Source organism: Saimiri boliviensis, chromosome 2 (genome assembly GCF_048565385.1).
Source record: "Saimiri boliviensis isolate mSaiBol1 chromosome 2, mSaiBol1.pri, whole genome shotgun sequence".
NCBI classification, from domain to species: Eukaryota; Metazoa; Chordata; class Mammalia; order Primates; family Cebidae; genus Saimiri; species Saimiri boliviensis.
In genome coordinates this window covers 88,168,155-88,185,096 of record NC_133450.1, presented here as the reverse complement: position 1 = coordinate 88,185,096, position 16,942 = coordinate 88,168,155, and the positions used below count along the sequence as shown (strand labels likewise).

General features: G+C 40.8%; 1 protein-coding gene across 4 annotated transcripts in view; it reads left to right on the top strand.

Annotated features, from left to right (window-relative positions):
• Positions 1–16,942, top strand: part of RORA (RAR related orphan receptor A) — a 739,946-nt gene that overhangs the window by 691,307 nt on the left and 31,697 nt on the right. For all 4 annotated transcript variants that reach the window (XM_074393852.1, XM_074393853.1, XM_074393851.1 and 1 more), the window contains one exon: positions 10,058–10,143. In XM_074393852.1, coding sequence (XP_074249953.1) covers positions 10,058–10,143 — 86 coding nt within the window. The remainder of the gene's footprint in view (positions 1–10,057; positions 10,144–16,942) is intronic.

Here is a 16,942-nt window from a genome sequence, read left to right as displayed (position 1 = left end):
GTGACAGAGACACCCATTGACAAACAGTGGATAGCTTATAGCGGTATTTGCAGGATAGTCATAGAATAGCATCAGAAATGTTTGTCTCTGCAGGCAGAAGAACCACCTTGGGATGGAGGAGCATAAACTGAAAATGGAATAGGAAGGACAGGATTGCAGGCCTCGTTTTGACATCTTTATATGGCAGTTGTGTTCTTACCTCTAGTGTATGTCCCACATAAAAATAAGTAGCTTCAAAATAAACACACAGGCTATGCGTTTCTTTTAGTTGGGAAAAAATGACATTTATGAGGTGTTATATTGTCTGCATCGATGATCAGATGTCAGACCTTCTTAAAATAAATCCGACAATCTCTTAGCTTGGTCGAGATCATTTCTTCTCCTTATGTCTCACAACTACTTCAGTCCCCAAGGCCTGCTGCCTTTTTCTGTATTTCCCTTTCCTGCTGAGAAATAGCCACCAGCTCCTGCTGCTTCCCCTTGGGAACAGGCTTAGAAACAATATTGCTATCCTTTGTCAGGTTGAGCTTATATGTTGTAATTAAGAATGGAAATGTTTCTTTAATCAGCAAGTTTAAAGATTATGCATTTAGAAAAAGAGTCAGAAACAAGTCTTCAGCTTGTTTGGTCATTAGTATGCCTGGCTGAACTGGTTGTCTAAGAAAAGCATCATAAAAGAGAATTTTTAAAAAAATACTATTGAGCCGCAATTCAGAAATACATTGGTGATGCGTTTGAGAGGCATAGAACTTGCCATATTTTGTGTCTAGATGTTAATGACCCTGTCTTGGAAATTGGAGATAAATATAGTAGTTGAATTTCTAGGAGTCGGTCACTAAGTCTTCAAGATCTTACAATCTTAAAGTGATTAATATGTAAACATTTACACTTCTGCTTCTGGCAAGCCTAAATAATTTGCCTGTGATTTTAAATAAAACCCAGAACCTTCCCTCATCTCTCATCCAAAGCTTCATCGTTGTACTGATTCTAAGGACACTTTTCTGAAATGGAAAACAGCACAGAAGTTACAGAGATACAGGCTGTGGTCTCATCCTCTTAATGATCCTCACCCACTAAAATGAACCGTGGACCGAGAAGGTTTTGGTCAGGACACTTTGTTCCCGTGACTGTAAAATGTATTATCTTTTTAGTCTTCTGGGCTTGCTATAGAGGGACGTAAATGCATTTTCAAGGTTTAACATTGTAAGTTATTTCCAGTCTTTTGCCATGAATCCAAAGTTTGTTTTTTTGGGGAATATTTCTTGAGTGACATCTATTCAGTGAGCAGTAGCGGATCTTCAGAATGCCGTCAGAGCTCATGGAAAGAAATGATGGGTTCCTTTGCCTGGTAAGCTTTTATGACCTAACCTGGATTCTTGTTATTTTGACCCATTTCTGCACATCTTGCTTCGTGCCGCTGAGTTTTGTGATGGCACAGTTATGGGGGTTATGGAAATTGTGCAGGTAGTATTAGTAATCAGTGGTTGTTAAGGATTTGTGGGGTGTTGTGAAATTAGGTGTGAAGTTAAGACAGCTGTAAAGTGGAGTGGTTTTTCTCGTGGGCTTAGGTGTGAGAATGTTGGGGTAATTGCTTAGAGTAAGATTGTTTCATAAAATGCAGTAAGAGTAATTCTGATGTTTTTGGTTGAGCAGAAACTAGATAAGATCACCAGATTTGGTTTGTTTTTAAAGTTGTTTTCCTTTCTGTCGTGGAAAACAGACCTTGAGCGATGAAAACAAAGAGCTGACCCCACCGCTCTCAGCTGTAAGTAAAGGAAGACTTCACCTAAATGTAGTGTAATTGTTCTTGTGAAGGAGAAAAAAAGACATTGGTACCTAAAGTGAGGTTGATAGCAAGAAACGATTACATGTGGTTCTGTGAATCAGATGACTTTTTCTGGTCTAGTATTATCCAGAATTATGTAAGGGACACCATTGTTGGAAACAAAGTTATTAGGAATTTCCCTTGAGCATAGTCTAATCACTTAGCAAAATAAATAGGTTCTCTTTCCTGCTGCTATGAAATGACATTTAACCCATCCTGAGAGAGTCTAGAGGAGGACTTCCATTAGATGTTACTGATCCCAGGGTCCTAGGACATCTTCAAGGACTTTATATTTTAAAATGTAGTTAATTCTAGAATCTTAGAGGGACTTTATGCCAACTAAGAACCATTGGTTACCAATTACCTTTATCTTAGCCCCTGATACCACATAACCCCACAAATCCTTAACAACAATTATAGTCCCTTGTTTATAAAACCAAGAGAGAGGAAAAACAAAAAGTAAAAAAATAAAATAAAAAATAAAAAAAAGATTGTATTGCTGAATTGCTGATCATGGTGGCATCATTTATTGGGTGAGAACTAATTTAGTATTTGACCCACTGGATGAGCATGATGAAGTATTACAAAGCTTATTCTCTTGCTGTTCAAGTCTTTCACTCGAGGTGTCAATTCGTTACCAGGTAGATACCAAAAAAGATAAAGAGGCAGTTGTATAAAATTTTAAGAGTTTGTGCGTTACTATGTGATGGAAGAATTCTAGAGAGAACTGGATCTAAAAATCAAAGCCACCCACTGTTCTTCTATATGAAAAATCTGTTTCCTCTCTGATTTGACAGAATTTCCCTGTCTAGGGATAAAAGTGCTCATTTGGATTTGGCTTTTAGCAAAGATACATATGCATCAGGGAATGTGAGTCAGTTTCTCCAGAAAGCTTAATCTAGTAGGGATGGAAACATATTACAAAGGATTAATATTCAGTTCCCATTGTCAGAACTACCTGCATATTCACAGAAAGCCACATGAGAAGTTGTGCCTGGCTTCCTTATTCTTCAGAATTTTCCTGCACACACAGCTCGGCTTTCTCTGAATTCAGACGGAGCGTTATGGCCCGGTATTTTACCTCTTAACACACCTAGGTCTTAAAAAGACTGAAGAAAAATCGTCAAAGTTCCAAACTTCAATTTTGTCCTATTTTAAATTTAGTTTACAAATGTTTGTTCTCTTGATGGTTGGAGGGGTGTGTGTGTGTGGGTGTGTGTGTGTGTATTTGGCGGGTATTTATTGAAAAATGATTTTTTAAAGTCATTAGGTTTTCAGCAGAAATGACAATCCAGTTGAAGTTTTTAAGAAGTAGCTTATTGAGTAGGTACAGAACTTTTTTTTTAATGGCTGTAATTTGATAGAGTCATTTGAGTCAGATGTTAATAGTAAGGTTTAATGTCAGAAGGTGACATATATGTTTATTATGTTAACAAGCGGGAATCATGTCATTTCCATCATGCCCCAACAAGACTGTACAAGCCCTAGATAAAGCTAGGTCAAAGAATTTGCATAGAGAGGCGACCTCTCCCTCTAAGTGCTCTTTCTCTTCTAAGTTGTGGATAAGATAGTAACGTCGGGACCCATCAGTCCCTTGGGAAAGCATCTTGGAAACCAGTGATTAAAAAATTTAAGTCTAGCTAGCAAATGAAAATTACAGTTCTATGTAATTTTTATTCTCCTTGTGGCGTAGCTGAATATGGGTGGTAGAACACAGCGTCATAATCTTTGCCAAGCATGATATGGCAAGCTTCCTGAAGCTTCCCATTTATATAGGTTTTTCATCTTCAAAGAGCTTTGTGAGCACTCATTTACCACCACCTGCCTGGGAGGTAGGAATTATTCCCACTTTATAGCTGGAGGAAGTGGAGGTGTAAGTGACTTGCTGGAGGCCACCCAGGGAGTCCAGTCTCAGATGGAGACTTGGAAGGGCCACCTCTACCTCTTAGCTGAGTTCACTCCCAGTGCTTTCTTTTTGGTGTCATGTCCCCTTGAGAGCCCCAGATCAGTGATGGAATAAATCAGAACGCATCAAATAATCTTGAATAGGAAAGAGCCACCAAGTCTGTCTCATTTATGGCTGTTTCTGCATCAAACCCTGGGAAATCTGAACATAGAGAAGAAGCCATTTAACCTTCCTGAGGCTCGTTTTCCACATCTGTAAAATGGGGATGATAAAACCGATCTGCCTCCTTTAGGAATGTTGAAAGCACCGAAATCAAAGCGAGCTAACAAGGATTACAACTTCGAAAACTTTGTAGAATTTCACACCAACTCAGGCATTGTTACTGTTGCCAAGCTGACAGTGAGCCTGCTTACCGAAGGAGGAGGGCTTTCTAATTGGAGGTCTGATTGTTTTGGTGATGTTTAGCGAGGATGAAATACTGTCATGAAAGAATCCAAAATCAGGAAAAGAAAATAATGTACTAGAAAAACACATTAGTGTTATGTTGAATATATACTTAGACCAAGTAGACCAAGTGGCCAAACGACTCAGTCATCAGTTTGCACAGGATGCAGCTAGAACTCGGCTCTCCTCATCCCTCAGGGCCATTAAACATGCCTGGGCTGTGGAACATACCCATACGCTGTTCCAAGTCACAGCTTCAGGTTGATGGTCTGTTCCCCTTCCACATGGAGCTGTGATGAGAACTCTCTGCAAACCCTCATGGTGGTCCGGGGCCTCCCATGGCAGAGTAGAGAGAAAACAGTTTGCTCCCTGAACTCTCCACTGCTAGCGCAATAGAGGAGGGGCACCACCCCTGGAAGGAGGGTTTGCCAAAAAGGAGCTTGTCAGGGTAGACAGATGGAGAAAGGCTCTCTCCAGGCTGTTGCAGCCACTCTGCAGCAAGGCTCACTGCCAGGTGCATTTCAGCCCCAACTTTTGCCCCCTCACGAGGTCGCACTGGGCAGAGCACAACATGCATGACCAGCTTTAGAAGCCCTGGAGCAAGGGGGCTGTGAAATTCTAGAAGCCTGGTGCTCCTGAAGTTTCTCCAAGGAACAAGGTGAAGACTCGGCAGGTCTCCCCTGGCTAGCCTTGACACGCAAGCCAGGCCACCATTCAGGCAGCGGAAGCCTTTAATACCCTGGCAGTTTTAAACGGGATAAAATGAAGTGACTAATCCATAAAGGACTCAAGCCATTTTACTGAAAATAAAATCAAATGCCTTAGGGTTTTTCTTTTTAATCTTTATTGGTTTTTCCGCTTACAAAAGTAATGCATGCTGGTTGTAAACAATTCAAACATTAGAGAAATAGGTAATATAGCCAGTGAAAAGTCCTCCATATTCTCTGCACTCCAGAAAAAAAAAACAACAACAAATTTGTGTAAAAAGTAGGCTTTTTAATGTACTCGTTTTTAACCATTTTTGCAAGACACACAAAATTGGTTGACATTCATGAGCATGACAGACATATTCTCAAAAGTGTACCCAAGGTTTGACCATTGGCCAACCAAGAGTAACCCCATCCCATTCATTTCTAGTCAAGAAAATATATGATTGTGCAAGTGAGCTAGAGTGAAAGATATTATTGGGGTAACCTTGGGTCCATATTAGTTTACTTTTATGTGAACTGATGAAAAACTTTAATTCTTTTAAAGTTTTATTAGAAACCAATTCCCTGTGATGCTCCTGCAACTTACTGCAACATACCACTGTGTTGTAGCAAACAGTTAAGCAGCAATGTTGTGAAGGATTGCTGTGGTAGCCGGTATGAACTGCCTGTCATATTATTTGGAGGATAAGCAGCTTTTCTCTATCCCCACCTCAGAAAGAGCTTAAAGTCTGGAGGAAGGAATTTCATTTCACTATAAGGCAGGATTTCTTATCAACAGCAACAATAATAATAACTGCTATTTATTGAGTGCCAGCTATTTCTAACAACTGTGTGATGTGCACATATAATTTATGTATCACATCCTTGAACCTTCAAGTACGAAACTGAGGCTCAGAGAGGTTAAGTAAGAATTGTCAAATACTGGCATTGGTCATTTTAGGGTTAAAATTCTAATCAGAAGTTTGTGAAACTGAGATCAGTGGCCTGGAAGGTTGATGATTATTTTTAGTTATAAACTAAGCAGATAACTCACAGAAAGAGATGTTGACATCAGTTCCTGAGTTGTATGTAAGTTTAAACAAACTATGAAGGTGAGGTCTTTTGAACCCTGGTTAGTGATTGCTTAACAAGAGTGCAGTGGTGACGATGACAGTGACGACAGTAACAATAAATAGTGATGCCTGCCGCATAGGGTGTTGGAGGAGTGAGACGTGATGTATGACACATTATTAGCACAAATACATATAGGTATTATTATAAATTAATTTTATTACTATTGAGAGATCACTGCTGACCCCACAGCATGAAGTACTGGGTGACTCTCATACAATTTTTATTTTTCTAATTCTTTGGAAGAATGGGCATTGTTCTCTGGACCATGATGTCTCTAAAGATATGTCCTGAGGAATACATGTCATCTAAGAAGGCTAGTGCTCAAGCTCTTGTTCCTTTTATAATTAAAAATTCAAAGCGAACTTCTTGTAGAAGTACAGTGCTAAATGACAGCCTCGCCCCAAGGACCACTTGGTTAATTAGCGCCCTTGCATTCCACGATTTCCTGATGCCCGCTGCCCCTTGTTGTCAGCTCCTTGAAACTGCAGAGATTTGCCTCTGCAGGTGTGGAGAGCCTCTTTGAATTATATAGGGTACATGAGAGAGCAGATTATTGAGGCAATAGAGCTGGAAATGTGGGCAATTAGAATTTTTCATAGCAAGATTGTTCATTGTGAAGCCAATTCATGATTATATGCACGCATCTTGCTCCAGATACTCCACTACACAATAAACTTCTTTGCGGGGATGAATATGCATGTGGGCTAATTTAATCAATATACTTGTGAACGTTGACAGTAGTGCTGTCTGACAGAACTCATCCTTTGAAATGCTGGCTGAGTTAATGTGTGCAGTATATATATGGGCCAAGATTCATCATCTGTGTTAAAAGAAGATTGTTTTGGGAAGACACAGCACTACCTGGTGGGAAACGGAAAAGCCCACACGATGAAAGGCAAAGGACAGAGGGATTATTGTCTTCCTCCTTCTTGTTGGACAGAAAACTCAAATTCATGAAACTAAACTGCATCCTTTTGGAGAATTGGCAAGGCACAGACTGCATTTTTCCTCATGGATTCATTTGAATTCTGGAAATTGACTAAAAGGCGGGGATGGAGACGGTTTTGTGCATTGTTGGGTTAAATGGAGGGCTGAGCAAGTGCCCTGGTCCAATCTGCAAATACTTGCTTTCTGGGAGTATCAACACGTGTGATCAGATCACATTCAGAGGGTTTGCTTTTGGAGTGGGGGAATTGCAGTCATTTCCTAAAGAGCGCTTGGAACTGAAATTGTCATCTGAGATGAGAGAACCATGCAGGAGGGAGCCTAGGAGAATAATTTAACCAATCACAATACCAATTTGCTATCCAGAAACCATGAGATTCCCAGTGAAGCTTGTTTCAATTAATTCTGATGCTTTAGCCCAGTGGAACTAAGCACAGACACCATGGGGACAAAGATCTAAGTGAATGGCTCCCTGTTTGGAAATACAAGTCAATCTACAGTGAGTCCATTTGTCCTAAGCTTCTTGGCCTCCACAGATCTTGTGACTATCTCAGCTCAAGTATCTTCCGGATCTGAAAACCCCTAGGAGTTGAAGCCTGGCTGAGGCCATCAGTCTTGTGTCACAGTGGCACCAAACTCCTGGGTCTGCACTACAATTGCTCCCCACCTGCACCCCCTACGCTCACCCCCGCCAGACCGTGAGCCATTCCACGGGTGGAAGTGCTGGGGCCAGCATGGTACTTCCAAGGCCACCGCCATCATGAGCAGACCTCCATGCCACACAGGCATCGCGGTCACAGCCTTAAACATCATTACTTCACTTCTCGTTAGTAATCCACTGTGAGTCCAGGCCGACTGGACAGGAATACTGCACACCATTTTCATTTTGTCCAGATGCATTTTGACTCAGTGTTCCCAACATGCCCTGCCCAGGGCCTTCCTATTCTTACAAGACTAAAGAGACATGCTTGATCTCCACAATTTTTACAGTAGAATCAAGATAACTCTTGAAAGGCCCAAGTTTAGCGTCATGTAGTTTTGATGCTGACTTAAGTGGGGGACCTAAAAGAGTTTTGTTCATCCCTAATTCCCGTCATTACAGCCTGAGGTGAGACATGAGCAGAAGCAGCTCCAAGCGAGTCTTCTTCATTTCATGTATAAATTCTGTTTACCAGGTGGTTCAAGGCCTTTATGTTGCTTAATGATTCTATTCCTAGGGACCAGGGTAGGAGGAGGCTGGTTCTCATTCTAGACCACTCAATTCATGTAGAGAAAAGCAGGCAATAACTCGCAGCCAGCTGATACCACCTTTCAGGATTTCTCTATTTCCATTTGGCTTTTGAGCATCTCTGGAAAGTGGTAGACGTAACTTGCTTTCTCTAGATTTGCAGAGCTGTGGCACAAACCTTTGCCTTGACTATATGAAACATAGTGGAAGGGATGTGAAGTATGAGACATTATTAGATGTTATGTTTCATAAAGAATTTTTCTTGAAAAAAAGCCAAGTGTTCACATGAGAAGGAAGACTTGCAAATGACAATTTTTGTGGAACGCAACCTTAAACATACTAAGTTGTTTAACTCAAACTGTACCTGTTAGTGTCCAAAGTCACCATTAGTAGAGTATTAGAAAGCCTCCAGAGTCTAGAAAATACACTGGATGTAAGATTTGGAACAATCTCTAAATCTGGACAAGCGACGAAACTCCATATGCAAGCACTGAAAAAAATGATGGCTAGCTTTTAGAATAGCTTGCACTCCCTAAAAGTCACCACAGTGCTTGCATTAGGCCCTGAGGAAGAGAGTTAGCAGTACACACGGTTTATATGAGGTTAAATCTGGTAGTTTCATGTGTGCTCTTTCTGAGTATTGAATCCAGCATCGCCTCAAATCCAAAGTAAGTGGTTGTGGAATTATCCCAGGATATGGGATTACATGAGAAGAAAAAGTGGGTTGTGGTCTCTGTGTGGTGCTTACAGTATGGGACATATTCTTTGGACAAAGAAATTACTCTGTGTAAGGCCTGGGGCTAGGTAAAAGCTGCATGAAAATGAAATAGACTAGGGCACATGCAATTGTATGTGTGTGTGTAACTCAGAGACTCTAACGTGATACCCAGTAGTGAAAACCATGGGAAATGAATTTAGTGTAATGACATATTCCAGGTAAACTGGTGACTGTTCCCATCCTGTCTATGTAGCTCAGCATTGGTCTTTATTTGATACATAAGTTCTATTTAATAGTTGATCTAAGCATTTTCTTTTGCCTAATTATTCCGTATTTTTTAATCCTTAATTATGCTCTTTTTAACTTTGAGATATTTGTGTTTGCTTAGAAATGTGCTTTGTCTTACTTGAGAAATTTGGTGTGATACATGTTATTTGCTAGTCTTCCAGCATGAGGCATCTTTAAGTCATCAGTTGGGTAGAAACACATGCCCTCTGTACCGGAAATTACTCAGTGTCCAGCATAAGGAACTCACAAACAACATATCCTATTTTTCAGGATTGATCATTATTAAATTCAAACAGGGTATTAACTCTGTGGTTAAAAGGTTTTGATTGTACACAAATGGACTAATTCTTAACACATGGCAGCTGCATTAATTTTTTAAAGGATAAGGAATTCTTACCATCATATATAACTTATTAATATTTTAAATTGAATCGTTTTCCTAACGAGACCTGACTTTTTGGAGTGTATTTTTCTCTAGCAGTCGAGCTAAAATGCTCAGCCAAGACAGATTTATGACCTTTTAAAAATAATGACGGAAAATGAGATGGGAGGAAACACTTCAGTATCTGCTTTGCTCTGAGTCCTAAACTGCGAACTCTCCAGTTCTTGAAGGCTTTGAAATGCTGATTCCAGTCTTCTTGTGGGTTCTTAAACACCTTCTCAAATGACCCATTTTAATAACCCGAAAGCTATTATATAACGAGCAGCCATAATTTAGTCCAGGGCTCTAGGGGGACCCTCACAGTTCAGCAATGAATAGTTAATGCAGTATAATGTTTAGCAGGTTATTAGTTTTCACTATACAAATGCTGATCAGGGAACGCTTTTATAAGGTGTTTAAAAGAAAATGTAATTAACTGGTTGCGTGCTTCTGTTGCAGCTCAAATTGAAATTATTCCATGCAAGATCTGTGGAGACAAATCATCAGGAATCCATTATGGTGTCATTACATGTGAAGGCTGCAAGGTAAGCCTTTTTAATTGTTGTTGTTTCTCTTAATGTTAGAATGTATCTTCTTGATTTTTATATCTCTACTTAGATCTTAAAATTCAACTCCTTAGAATTTCGAGTGATAAGAAATGACAGGATCGAAGAAATAGTTGGGCGTTAAATTATAATTAAGGAAGTTATATGTATTTTTACCCCTTCCTTCAAAATAACAGGAGACCATAGAAGGTATTTGAGCATTGCTCATTTGTCACTTTCAGCCCCAGAGCTGAGCTGACGAGCAGTCTCTTTGGTAATCTTTTTTAAAAAAGAGCTAACTCCACACTTGTACAATGTCCCTGTCATAAACTTATAAAACGGTGTCTCCAGGAAGTTTAATTGGAATGTCATTGAGTCTTACTGTTGGCACACATATGTTAACACATCCGGCAAACTGCAGGAAAGCTGTCAGGAAGACTGAGTTCTAGTCCTACTGCCTCCACTCCTCCGTATTGTTTTCACTGTGTCTTAATCTCTTTGTGACTCACTTGCTTTGTTTTAAAAGTGGGTATAACACCTGATCTTCCTACCATGGGGTACTCTTCCAAGAATAGAGGGAGAAGCTGTATATTTAAAAGTCCTTAAAAATGGAAAAGTGCTATTTAATTCTAAATGTTATCAGTATTATTTCTGCTATGACTGTTTTTATTATTTCTGACCTTGATCATGGGGTGGTATGTACAACACATACGTAGTGTGCAAATCGGAAATAGAGATGTTTCTCCCAGTAATTCAAGACCCTCCGAGCCCAGATTACCCCTATTATTCCAATTTCATTTTATTAAGATTTAAATCCTCATGCTTGTATTGGAAGGGCCTTGAGACAGCTTACAGCATACAACAGTGCAAAATAAACAGGAGAGAAGCTTTTTAAACACGCGGGAGGCCTTTGAGACGGCCGATTGCTACCACCAGGCCTCAGTCAGCTCTAAGGCTTTTTGACATGCAGGCAAAAAATAAAATCCACAAATTTGGTTAGCTTTCCTTTCATGAAATTAGAAAATACAAGGTTGTAAAATACAAAATCACCTATCGACTCACATGACTACTGAGAAACTTCAAGGAAATTAACCTCATAATTGCCTTAATTCTTCATTGTACTGTTAGTCATGGTAACATTTGCTAATTTGTACATGTACAGACGCTTCATGTTGATCCCATCTTAGCAAAGCTTTAGATTTCAGCACACTACAAAAGCTTCCAAAATCTGCCCTCCCTCAATATTTGTTGACTAATTAAATAAATTAAGCAAAATGAGAGGCCAGGCATAGTGGTGTGTACCTACCTATAGTCCCAGCTACTCAGGGAAAGCTGATGCGGGTTTATCACTTGAGTCTAGGAGCTCAAGGTTACAGTGAGCTGTGATCACAGCACTGAACTCCAGCCTGGGCAACAGAGCAAGACCCTCTCCCTAAAAAAGTAAATAAAAATAATGAAAAACAAAGAAAATGAAGTAATCTCTCTGGTCTTTGCCATCCCAGATTATAAGATAAGAGTGATCGGCCTGTGGCCACTGTCATCTCCTTGTTTTTGGAGTTGGTTTGGCTGACGTTGCCGGGGAGCCATTGCCTTTCACCCTTACCCCGTCTGTGTTCCACCTCCCAAAGCTGTGTCCCTGGTAGGCATGCCATGGCCTTTCTCGATGAAGGGTTTATAGACTGCATCGCTTGGCTGCTGGGAGTGCCAGTTCTTTTTGCGCCTTGCGTTATCAACTGAGTGTCTTCTTAAGTGGACGGGGTTCTAGGCAGCATCCTGGATACCAGTTGGCTGCTTGTCCCTTCATTCTGCCCACAAAACTGATCATTTCCTCTGAGTCTGTCAGTAAGGCAAGTGATTATCTAGAACTTGATAGAAGTGATTGATGGAAGTGATTAGGAATTGAGTCTGGGGCAAGGACAAGGGAGGGGGTACTACTTCATATGAAATACCTCAACAATTTGGAAGATGAATTAACAGCATGCTGCTGAGTAAAATCTAAGCTGACTCTCTGAGTACCACTGTTCACAGAGGCACAAACAATTTTCTTTTTACCCTTAATACTTAACGAGACAAAAATAAAAGCAATAAGGAAACAAAAGGTGCATTCCAAAGTTGTCATTTTTCTAGATTCCCTTCCAGATCTTGTCTGCATATGTCCTCAGTGCCAAAGTGGCTTTCATTTATCTGTGGTTCTGTTCCCCTGCTCTGTTGACTTTATGCAATGAAAACCACAAGACAAATAAAACATAATTTTATTAGGAGATTGGGCCTATGCCTAACCAGGGACTTGAACAATGTTATGTATTTATATTGGATACATATACGATTTGTTCTCCATTATAATTTCTGTTGTAACTAACATTTTTATTCCTAGTTCTAAAAATAGACTTCTATTTTGCCATTTTATGTTGTTTATCGTGTTCTAACCAGGTGAAGGTGGTTCTATCATGATCAATTGTGAATAACTTGGCTGTGATTAAACCGGAAAAATTTCACATTGGACGTATCAAATAGATATCTAAGAGAAAAAAGATGATCAGTCATCTTCTGAGCTAATCATGTTGTGAATGTACTTTACATTGCATTTTTAAATTAACCTGAAACCATAAGAAACTAGAGAACCTGTTTAATTGCTGAAATAATTATTGTAGCACATAGTTGAGAAGCATTGCACATGCACAGCAGAAACGGTAGAGGTTTTGGTAGCTCTCTCTGTCGTTTCTGGCTGTTCCTGGCTAATCCTCTCCCGGTCCCCTTTGCTGTCTGTAGAGAAAGAGCAGATAGCATGCTTCTGCTCTAACTCTGGAACCAGACTGCACGAGTTGAAATCCCAGCTCTGCTGTTTACCAGCTTGAGTACCTACACCACGGCTCTGTGCCTCAGTTTCCCCATCTGTAAAATGAGGACTGTAATTGTCATAACTCATAGGGTTGTCACATGCATTTAAGGAAAGTACCTAGAAGAAGGCCAGACGCATCACAAGCACTTACTGAGTGTTGGCTGGTTGGCTGCTGTTGTCATTGTCACTGGTAGGCAGACTTCTTGGTGGCTTGGTAATGCTGCTCTGTTTAGTTAGATATTGTTTCTGGGACATCTGTGGGTGTAATCTTGATGTCTGTGACCATTTGCAATGTGTTCTGTGGAATCTACCAATAAAAATAATACTGTGAGCACTCCCTGGGGCCCAGGGACTATGTGAGCACTAAAAGGATCCAAAGACACAAATCTTTCCCTTAAGCAGTTTATGGTCTAGTTGTAGAGATGGGGCTTGCGTATGGAAAGCTAAATAGCAATGCAATAACTAAATACAGAGTAACTCCACAATCTGTGATATACACAAGAAGCATGTATAGGCTGGGCACAGTGGCTCACGCCTGTAGTCCCAGCAATTTGGGAAGTAGAGGTGGGAGGAACATGTGAGCCGAGGAGTTCAAGAGCAGCCTGGGCAACATAGCAAGACTCCATCCCTACCAAAAAAATTAAAAAAGATTAGCCAGGCACTGTGGTGTTTGCCTGTAGTCCCAACTACTCTGAAGCCTGAGGCAGGAGGATCCCTTGAGCCCAGGAGTTCAAGGCTACAGTGAGCTCTGATGGTGCCACTGCATTCCAGCCTGGCCACAGAGCAAGACCCTGTCTCTAAAAAAAGAAAAAAAAAGAAGCCCATATCCACTTGGCAACATGCTGAGGTGGTCTAGAGGAGAGTGGCCTAGCAAGGGGTCACTGAGGAGGAACCAATGATGGGCTGAAGGTGAGGAGGGATTTTCCCAGTGAAGGTGGACTGGGAGGACATTCTGGGCTGAGGAAGGAGAATGAGGAATGGAGAGGCAAGAGCCCAGAAATAGGGCAGTCTTGGATGTATTTAGGGGATAGCACATAACCCAGTTTGATGGAAGCAAAGAGTCCCTTTCTGTGTAGTGGAAGATGAAGGTAGACAGGCACTCCATCCCCAAACTTTTAAGGAACTGCCATTATGCCGAGGTTTTTATGATAAAGGTATTTGACTTGTTCTCTTGAAAGAATCAGGGAACAATGTATTGGCACTGCTGGAGCCCTGAATATTGCATTTCAGAAGAACATATGTTAGAATCCAGGCCTGGAAGGTTTTAGTTCTGTTCAGAGACATTTCTGAGCTCTTGGAAAAGACTTCAGTTTCAGCCTTGGGTGAGCATGGTGAGGGGGCAGAACATGCACGGGGGCAGTCCTGCCAGGGAGGAGGGGCAGCTCGTGCCCCATGCCAGCAGAGGAAAAGGCCATAGTAACACTGGAGGCTGTAGATGTTAAAGTTCAGTCTTCAAAGTGAATACACATATGAAGCGTTAGGAGGGAAATGATCATCGGTTCAGGTTTTCTTTCGAGAAATCATCTTGTTTGCCATGCAACTTGTGTCCCCAGTTTCATTATGAGAATAGTGGCTGCTCAGATAACGTGGAGGAAAATATTATCTCAAGACAGACACACACACACACACACACACACACACATTTTAAAATCCATATCCTTTTAGACATTTTGGCTGTACAATTTTAACTGCAAGTTTTTTAATGATAATACATGATCCGGTATTGGGGTTAGTGAATTGGTTTCTGATTATATTTAAAACGTTTTCCTCTGTATAAGACTAAGAACAAAGTGGCATTCATTTGCCCAACGTATACTCATCAATTAATACATTTCAGATGATGTCTTCTTCATAGCTTCCCCTTCTACCCAGTAAAGTTAATTTGAGATACTATCTCTGTGTTAACAAATCTATTTTCTTAAACTAACAATAAAAAAGCCTTCTCAAAAATCTCTAGAGTATTTAAGTGACACCGTGCCCCACTGAAGTTGTTAAAGCCATTTCTGGAGCTTTTTATGTTTAGGTTAAAAAGAAATTTTTATGAATGTTCCTTTGAGGCCCAAATTGTCTTTTAGAGGATTGTAATACTTTTATCTCAGTTGTGAAATGTCTCTAGCCCTTAACTCATTCTGTCCACTTTTCAGCATTGGTACATTCATACTCAACATTTTTATCTTAATGCTTTTAAACACATGGCCCCAATATTAGAGCTAGGCACATAAAATGAAAATCAGACTTCGGGGAAGATAAGCTATCATTGCATCCTTAGGATGTCTGAGTTCCAGTTCTGTGGTACATGGGCAATAAGCGAAAATTTTTGTTTAGCTAAATCTTCCAGTCCTGTGATGAAATGTGCAAGTGGTAGGCTGTGTTAAACCCCAATTTTCATCAAGATGATTCAGATTTCTTTTTTAATTTGTTTGTTTTGATCTTAATCATGTCTCGGCAACTGCTGCCCTTTCTCAGCTCACAGAAGACGCTGGGCTCAAGGCCATGTGGTAGAGAGATCCCTGACAGAGCACCTGGCTCGGGGCTGGTCCTCAAGCATGCTTGGGAATAGCCTTTGCTGCAGGTCTTCACTTTGGATTGGATCTGAGCACGGCAAAGTACAGGCAAAAGCAGACATCTACACTTACCAAATATGACACGTGGCAGCTTTAATCAGAGACCACTTACGCATACAATTCTACAGGGAGGCCAGTCACTGTTGAGCAAAAACATAGCTCAGGAAATCTGAATTTCTGTGATTTATTACTGCCAGATGTATGCGTGTAGGGCTGGACCAGCTAAGTTTTGTGAATGAGGCTGCCTACTCTTTCTAAAGAACACATTTTTTTCTTCATACGCTTATTTGAGGACTCTCATTTCTGCCCCCCACCCAACTTTAATTTTATCATTTCCTCTGCTCGATTTTAATCCGGGCGTGCCCTTCGTTTACCCCTCAATAAAATGAAGCTATCCTCTTTGTACCCCTCTAGCCAGATATTCAACTTTTGGCCCACATTAATCCAAAGACATTTCTTTTCTTCTCACCCCCATGCTTCGAAACATTCTCAAGAGAAAGTTGCCAAGATAAATAAAATTGTAACATAGGACATGCTTTGTACTTAGAAGATTCTCTGCTTTTCTTAGTCTCAGAAGTAAAGTGAAAGGTAGACATACACCCACTTCAGCAGTCCCCCAAATTCCAAATTTTTACTTCTGTTGGAAAATACAATAATTTGGGCAGGCATGTGAACATTCACAATAAATCACAGCGTTATGAATAAATCTTGGTTGTCAAAAGCAAGTGTATAGCCGTTCCAAAGCGACTGCCATTAGAATTCAGCAAGGCAGCTGTCAGCTGTTTTCTTGTAATTAAACAGCCAATGAGCAGCTAATTAAGACATATGTGTATACAGAAGTGGAAGTGGGTATGTTAATGAACTGTAGGAATCAATTCATTAAGTGAAAATTGTCAAAAGACCAAACATCAGATCAGCATTTCAGCCTGTGTTTCACTGAGAAGGAGCCCCGCGCAGGAGAGGACCCCTCAGAGTCAGACCCCCCCCACCCCGCCCCGCTCACCTTCCTGGCCACACCCACGGTGCAGTGTCCAGCCAGTCCGGACTCTTGGGCAAAACTGTTAAGAACGCCAGTGAGAAGTGCCAGGCATGTTTCTGGACTTTTAAAGTATATATAGCCAAGGAGTGCTTTGGAAACCTGGTACTTGATACCCTACAAAATGCCGTCTCTTTGCTCTGAACCATTGCAGGGAACTCGGGCTACAGAAAAGTGGTTTTTGCTTGTCTGTTTTGTTGTTTGTTCATCTTTTGCTGCTGTTGTTTGTCTTGGTGCTTCTGAGGTGGTGTAGTAAGAAGTCTGTGGCCTTTGGAATAAGATGCACCCCGGATTCCGGAATTCAAATCTTGGGCCCTCCCCTTACCTGCTCTGTGACTTTGGGCCCAGGGCTTAACCTCT